Source organism: Carcharhinus amblyrhynchos, unplaced genomic scaffold, assembly GCF_965287045.1.
Source record: "Carcharhinus amblyrhynchos unplaced genomic scaffold, sCarAmb.v2.hapA chromosome_1154, whole genome shotgun sequence".
NCBI lineage: Eukaryota > Metazoa > Chordata > Chondrichthyes > Carcharhiniformes > Carcharhinidae > Carcharhinus > Carcharhinus amblyrhynchos.
Genome location: NW_027650894.1, coordinates 1 through 7,500, shown reverse-complemented (window position 1 = coordinate 7,500; position 7,500 = coordinate 1). Strand labels below are relative to the sequence as shown.

General features: G+C 53.8%; 1 protein-coding gene across 1 annotated transcript in view; it reads right to left on the bottom strand.

Moving 5' to 3' along the window:
* LOC145340566 (ankyrin repeat domain-containing protein 13D-like) overlaps positions 1 to 6,775 on the bottom strand; it is a gene marked incomplete at its 5' end in the record, with an annotated part of 21,445 nt that extends 14,670 nt beyond the window's left edge. Inside the window, 7 exon segments of the mRNA XM_080185037.1 lie at positions 2,113 to 2,194; positions 3,135 to 3,201; positions 3,896 to 4,085; positions 4,944 to 5,087; positions 5,573 to 5,618; positions 6,652 to 6,707; positions 6,710 to 6,775. Of these exon segments, the coding sequence (XP_080041163.1) occupies positions 2,113 to 2,194; positions 3,135 to 3,201; positions 3,896 to 4,085; positions 4,944 to 5,087; positions 5,573 to 5,618; positions 6,652 to 6,707; positions 6,710 to 6,775 (651 nt within the window).
* Between the last annotated feature and the right edge of the window lie 725 nt (positions 6,776 to 7,500).

Below are 7,500 nucleotides of genomic sequence, written 5' to 3'. Positions count from 1 at the left end.
AGATTAAGGATTAAAGAGCAAAAAGGATAGCCAGGGAGAGGGTTGGCCCACTCAAGGACAAGGGAGGGAATCTATGCGTGGAGCCAGAGGAAATGGGTGAGGTTTTAAATGATATTTTGTGTCAGTACTCACCAGAGAGAAGGATTTGGTGGATGATGAGTCTGGGAACGGATGTGTAGATAGTTTGGGTCATGTTGAGATCAAAGAGGGGGAGGTATTGGGATTATTGAGAAACATTAAGGTAGACAAGTCTCCAGGACCTGATGGGATATACCCCAGAATACTGAGAGAGGCAAGGGAGGGAATTGCTGGGGCCTTGAGAGAAATCTTTGTATCCTCACTGACTACAAGGGAGGTCCCAGAGGATTGGAGAACAGCCAATGTTGTTCCTTTGTTTAAGAAGGGTAGCAAGAATAATCCAGGCCAGTGAGCCTTACATCAGTGGGAGGGAAATTATTGGAGAAGATTCTTCAAGACAGGATTTATTCCCACTTGGAAATAAATGGATGTATTAGTGAGAGGCAGCAGGGTTTTGTGAAGGGGAGGTCGTGTCTCACAAATTTGATGGAGTTTTTTGAGGAAGTGATGAAGATGATTGATGAGGGTAGGGCAGTGGATGTTGTCTACATGGACTTTAGGAAGGCCTTTGACAAGGTCCCTCATGGTAGACTGATCACAGGGACCATGCACTGAGGCTCATGTGGGGGCGTGGGTGGCAGCTAGAGGAATCCTTTCCAAAACTTTGCCCACAACAGAAGTAAGGCTCACTGGTCGATAATTCCCAGGATGGTCTCTAATCCCCGTCTCGAACAAGGGGACAACATTTGCTATCCTCCAGTCTTCCAGCACTATCCCTGTCGGGGCTGGAGAGGGTTACAGAGATAGTGAGGGGGTGTAGGGGGCTGGAGGAGGTTACAGAGATAGGGAGGGGTGTAGGGGCTGGAGGAGGTTACAGAGATAGGGAAGGGGTGTAGGGGCTGGAGGAGGTTACAGAGATAGGGAGGGCTGTAGGGGCTGGAGGAGGTTACAGAGATAGGGAGGGGTTGTAGGGACTGGAGGAGGTTACAGAGATAGGGAGGGGGTGTAGGGGCTGGAAGAGGTTACAGAGATAGGGAGGGGTGTAGGGACTGGAGGAGGTTACAGAGATAGTGAGGGGGTGTAGGGGGCTGGAGGAGGTTACAGAGATAGGGAGGGGTGTAGGGGCTGGAGGAGGTTACAGAGATAGGGAGGGGTGTAGGGACTGGAGGAGGTTACAGAGATAGGGAGGGGTGTAGGGGCTGGAGGAGGTTACATAGATAGGGAGGGGTGTAGGGGCTGGAGGAGGTTACAGAGATAGGGAGGGGGTGTAGGGACTGGAGGAGGTTACAGAGCTAGGGAGGGGGTGTAGGGGCTGGAGGAGGTTACAGAGATAGGGAGGGGTGTAGGGACTGGAGGAGGTTACAGAGATAGGGAGGGGTGTAGGGGCTGGAGGAGGTTACAGAGATAGGGAGGGGTGTAGGGGCTGGAGGAGGTTACAGAGATAGGGAGGGGGTGTAGGGGGCTGGAGGAGGTTACAGAGATAGGGAGGGGTGTAGGGGCTGGAGGAGGTTACAGAGATAGGGAGGGGGTGTAGGGACTGGAGGAGGTTACAGAGATAGGGAGGGGGTGTAGGGGCTGGAGGAGGTTACAGAGATAGGGAGGGGGTGTAGGGGCTGGAGGAGGTTACAGAGATGGGGGGGGTGTAGGGGCTGGAGGAGGTTATAGAGATAGGGAGGGGGTGTAGGGACTGGAGGAGGTTACAGAGATAGGGAGGGGGTGTAGGGACTGGAGGAGGTTACAGAGATAGGGAGGGGGTGTAGGATCTGGAGGAGGTTACAGAGATAGGGAGGGGGTGTAGGGACTGGAGGAGGTTACAGAGATAGGGAGGGGGTGTAGGATCTGGAGGAGGTTACAGAGATAGGGAGGGGTGTAGGGACTGGAGGAGGGTACAGAGATAGGGAGGGGTGTAGGGACTGGAGGAGGTTACAGCCAGCAGAGTGACAGAGAATGGGATTTGAGTTTCCAGAACCTCCCCAAACCGCACTGTCTGAAATCCAGCACACTGAGTGAGCAAAGGCTGGTGGGTGTACTGACCTTTCACCCTCATCTTGTCCTGCTCTGAAAGATGTTCTGTCCTTGTGCGTGTGACGAGCTCCACGTTGCTGGCACTATACACCTGAGACAGAGAGAGGAGCGGGAGCTGTGATGATACCGTTAGAAATGTATTCCTATCATTGTTCACCTGAGGGGGTATATTTAAAATTCAGCTGCTTCAGGTGGTGCCTATTTGTCTACACCAGGCAGCTAACATGCTGAGACTGCAGGCTGATGTCTGATTTCAGCTAGGGATGTGGTTGTTTATTCTGAGTTGAAGCATAATCAAGGACCCCATGCACCCTGGACATTCTCTCTTCCACCTTCTTCCCTGGGGAAAACGATATAAAGGACTGAGGTCACGGGGTCACGTACTGACCGATTCAAGGACAGCTTCTTTGGGTGGCATGGTAGTTAGCACTGCTGCCTGACAAGAGCGAGAGACTGGGGTTCGATTCCAGCTCGGGTCACTGTCTGTGTGGAGTCTGCACATTCTCCTTGTGTCTGCGTGGGTTTCCTCCGGGTGCTCCAGTTTCCTCCCACACTCCAAAGATGTGCAAGTTAGGTGGGTTGGCCGTGCAGAAACTGTCCCTTTGTGTCAGGGGACTAGCTAAGGTAAACGCATGGGGTTATGGGGTTAGGGCCTGGGTGGGAAAGTGGTCGGTACAGGCTCGCTGGGCCAAATGGCCTCCTTCTTCACTACTGGAATACTTTGATTCTTCCCTGCTGCTGTCAGGCTTTTGAATGGACCTGTTTTATATTCAGTTGATCATTCTAGCTGTGACTGTAACACGACATTCTGCACCCTCTCCTTTCCTTCTCTATGAACGGTATGCTTTGTCTGTATAGTGCGCAAGAAACAATACTTTTCACTGTATCCCAATACACGGGACAATAATAAATCAAACCAAGTCACGATAGTGTGTCAGAATGTGGGTGTGTGTGTGTGTGTGTGTCAGCGAGGTATTACTCTGTTGTTGCCCATTCTGTACACGCAGTCAGCAGTACAGAGCAACACTCACCTTCGCTTCATAACCATTCACCACTTCACTCTTCTCAGACCTCCATCCCCAGATCCCAGATTTATTCCTGATAAAGACAAGATGGCGACACAGGAGTGAGTTCAGAGTGGTTTATATATAGAATAACAGATACCCGGGAGTGAGTTACAGACTGGAATCTAATCGAGGGGTTCGGGGGGGTTTATATATAGAATAACAGATACCCGGGAGTGAGTTACAGACTGGAATCTAATCGAGGGGTTCCGGGGTGGTTTATATACAGAATAACAGATACCCGGGAGTGAGTTACAGACTGGAATCTAATCGAGGGGTTCGGGGTGGTTTATATACAGAATAACAGATACCCGGGAGTGAGTTACAGACTGGAATCTAATCGAGGGGTTCGGGGTGGTTTATATATAGAATAACAGATACCCGGGAGTGAGTTACAGACTGGAATCTAATCGAGGGGTTCGGGGTGGTTTATATACAGAATAACAGATACCCGGGAGTGAGTTACAGACTGGAATCTAATCGAGGGGTTCGGGGTGGTTTATATACAGAATAACAGATACCCGGGAGTGAGTTACTGACTGGAATCTAATCGAGGGGTTCGGGGTGGTTTATATACAGAATAACAGATACCCGGGAGTGAGTTACAGACTGGAATCTAATCGAGGGGTTTGGGGTGGTTTATATATAGAATAACAGATACCCGGGAGTGAGTTACAGACTGGAATCTAATCGAGGGGTTCGGGGGGTGGAGGACTGGGGGTATTTACCTCTCAAATGCGATGTTTTTAGTGTCGAGGTGTGTGGAGACAATGGGGGAGGTCAGGCGACCGGCAATGTGTTCCTCAGAAGGCTGCATCGCAGAGAGGACAATCTCAGCGTCGTGGAGATCGAGGGAGAGAGTCTCTGTGTAAACCAATTGCTTATCGTGATCAACCTCCATTACCACAGCCCCCTCGTCTGCAGAGAAAAGAACACAGGCTGTGACTGGACACTATAGAGGGAGCTTTACTCTGTATCTAACCCCGTGCTGTACCTGTCCTGGGAGTGTTTGATGGGGGGACAGTGTAGAGGGAGCTTTACTCTGTATCTAACCCCGTGCTGTCCCTGTCCTGGGAGTGTTTGATGGGGACAGTGTAGAGGGAGCTTTACTCTGTATCTAACCCCGTGCTGTACCTGTCCTGGGAGTGTTTGATGGGGACAGTGTAGAGGGAGCTTTACTCTGTATCTAACCCGTGCTGTACCTGTCCTGGGAGTGTTTGATGGGGGGACAGTGTAGAGGGAGCTTTACTCTGTATCTAACCCCGTGCTGTACCTGTCCTGGGAGTGTTTGATGGGGACAGTGTAGAGGGAGCTTTACTCTGTATCTAACCCGTGCTGTACCTGTCCTGGGAGTGTTTGATGGGGGGGACAGTGTAGAGGGAGCTTTACTCTGTATCTAACCCCGTGCTGTACCTGTCCTGGGAGTGTTTGATGGGGGGACAGTGTAGAGGGAGCTTTACTCTGTATCTAACCCCGTGCTGTACCTGTCCTGGGAGTGTTTGATGGGGGGACAGTGTAGAGGGAGCTTTACTCTGTATCTAACCCCGTGCTGTACCTGCCCTGGGAGTGTTTGATGGGGGGACAGTGTAGAGGGAGCTTTACTCTGTATCTAACCCCGTGCTGTCCCTGTCCTGGGAGTGTTTGATGGGGGGACAGTGTAGAGGGAGCTTTACTCTGTATCTAACCCCGTGCTGTCCCTGTCCTGGGAGTGTTTGATGAGGGGACAGTGGGAGATTTTCCCCTTTGACGAAGATTGCATGAATTTCCGTCACTCACCTTCGCCCTTGAAGATGTACGAGCGTTTCCCTCGCTGCCAGGTCATGTGCTCAAACCCCAGTAACGTCGTATCCACTCGCAGATTAGCTCCACTCTTCCACACACGGTAAACATCACTTGGGCAGATCTTAGAAACGAGGGGGACTGTAACAGAGAGAGAGGGGGGAGACAGGGAGAGCGAGGGGAGACCCGGAAGTGGGGGGGAGAGAGAGAGAGAGAGAGAGAGACAGAGACAGAGACAGAGAAGGGGAGGGAAAGACATAGAGAAAGGGGGAGACAGGGAGAGCGAGGGAGACCCGGAAGTGGGGGGGAGAGAGAGAGAGAGACAGAGACAGAGACAGAGAGAGGCAGGCAGAGACAGAGAGACAGAGAGAAGGGGGGAGACAGGGAGAGCGAGGGGAGACCCGGAAGTGGGGGGGAGAGAGAGAGAGAGAGGCAGGCAGAGACAGAGAGAGAGGGGGAGACAGGGAGAGCGAGGGGAGACCGGCGGGGGTGGTGGGGACGGACCCAGGCAGAGACAGAGCGGGAGGGAGAGCAGGGGGAAGCGGGGTGGTGGGGGAGAGATGATTATTCCGTCTCTGTATTGTTTGCCGTGAATCTGAGGAGTCGATTTGAATATTGAGACTCACCCCAGCTTGTAAATTCCCATTTCATTTCCACATAGAAATCTGCAGCCTGTAGACAGGGAGACCAGAGTGAGACAGAGAGTTACTGCCAGAATCCAACCCCCACCTCCCCCCACCCCCGGCTTTCCCCACCCACTGAGAAACAAACACCTCGGGTCAGCACAGCGATAAACTCCTCCGCCACACCCACAGCACTGCCTCAGTGGGATCTCCCACCCTGTCGCTGTAATTCCCTCTCACACACTGTTATACAGCATGGTACCCAAACGCTCACTGCTCTGTGTTATAACCCACTCCCACGCTCACTCTCTCTCTCTACCAGCCTCACTCAGTCTCAGTCTGAGACCTTCCTAAAAGGCTTACACCAACTTTTACAGATGCCCCATAGAAAGCATTCTTTCTGGGTTGTATCACAGCTCGGTCTGGGCTCCTGCTCTGCCCAAGACCGCAAGGAAATACAAAAGGGTGGTGAATGTAGCCCCCAATCCATCACACAAACCAGCCTCCCATCCATTGACTCTGTCTACACTTCCCGCTGCCTCGGGGAAAAGCAGCCGGCATAATCAAGGACCCCCCAAGCGCACCCCGGACATTCTCTCTTCCACCTTCTTCCGTCGGGAAAAAGATACAAAAGTCTGAGGTCCCGTACCGACCGACTCAAGAACAGCTTCTTCCTGCTGCTGTCAGACTTTTGAATGGACCGACCTCGCATTAAGCTGATCTTTCTCTACACCCTCGCTGTGACTGTAACACTACATTCTGCACCCTCTCCTTTCCTTCTCTATGAACGGTATGCTTTGTCTGTCCACTGCGCAAGAAACAATACTTTCCACTGTATCCCAATACACGTGACAATAATAAATCAAATGGAAAGATGGTAAACCATGCAGGTGAGTGGTTGCTGCAATTGATCTCTAACTGTCCTGGCGCTGTGGGATCCAGCAATCTGAAGAGTGAGCAGACAGAGGAGCGTGGTGGGGAATAAGACTCAGGGACAGGGCCAATACTGGACACGCACAGAGCCCAGAATTGGTGGGGTGGGGTGGGGTTGGGGTGGGGGGAGCACGGTTTGCGCAGTGTACCTTGCGGAGTTGTCTGAGGAGTTCAGGAATGCCAGCGAGACGTTCTGTAGCACGTGGTAATCACGGAATTGGAGGACCAGCTGTACCAGCTCTGGGTCACTGGTACTGACTGCTTCCTGAAGAGCTGCGGGGAGAGGGGGGAGGGTGAGGGGGAGGGTGAGGGGGAGAGTGAGGGGGAGGGTGAGGGGGAGGGGGGGAGAGTGAGGGGTGGAGAGCAGGGGTGGAGGGTAGAATTTGAGTTTAGACAGGCCCAAACCGGGAAAGGTTCTCAAATTCCAACTAAACCGATTCCCCCCACGATTCCCCAAACTCTCTCCACCCCGATCCCCGCCCCCCCAACACCCCCACCCCGATCCCCCCCCCCAAACGCCTCCACCCCGATCCCCTACCCCCCAACGCCCCCACCCCGATCCCCCCAACGCCTCCACCCCGATCCCCTCCCCCCAACGCCTCCACCCCCACCCCCCCCCCAAACGCCCCCACCCCCACCCCCCCCAAACGCCTCCACCCCGATCCCCTCCCCCCAACGCCTCCACCCCGATCCCCCCCCAAACGCCCCCACCCCGATCCCCCCCACGCCTCCACCCGATCCCCTCCCCCCAACGCCTCCACCCCCACCCCCCCCCAAACGCCCCCACCCCCATCCCCCCCCCAAACGCCTCCACCCCGATCCCCGCCCACCGAGTCCACCCCCAACCCCCCAACCTCCTCCTATCGTCTCGACTGCCCCTTGCCCAGCTGATGGCCCTCCCAGCACAGTGGGTTGGCGCTGCTGCCTCACAGCTCCAGGGACCTGGGTTCAATTCCCGGCTCAGGTCACTGTCTGTGTGGAGTCTGCACATTCTCCCC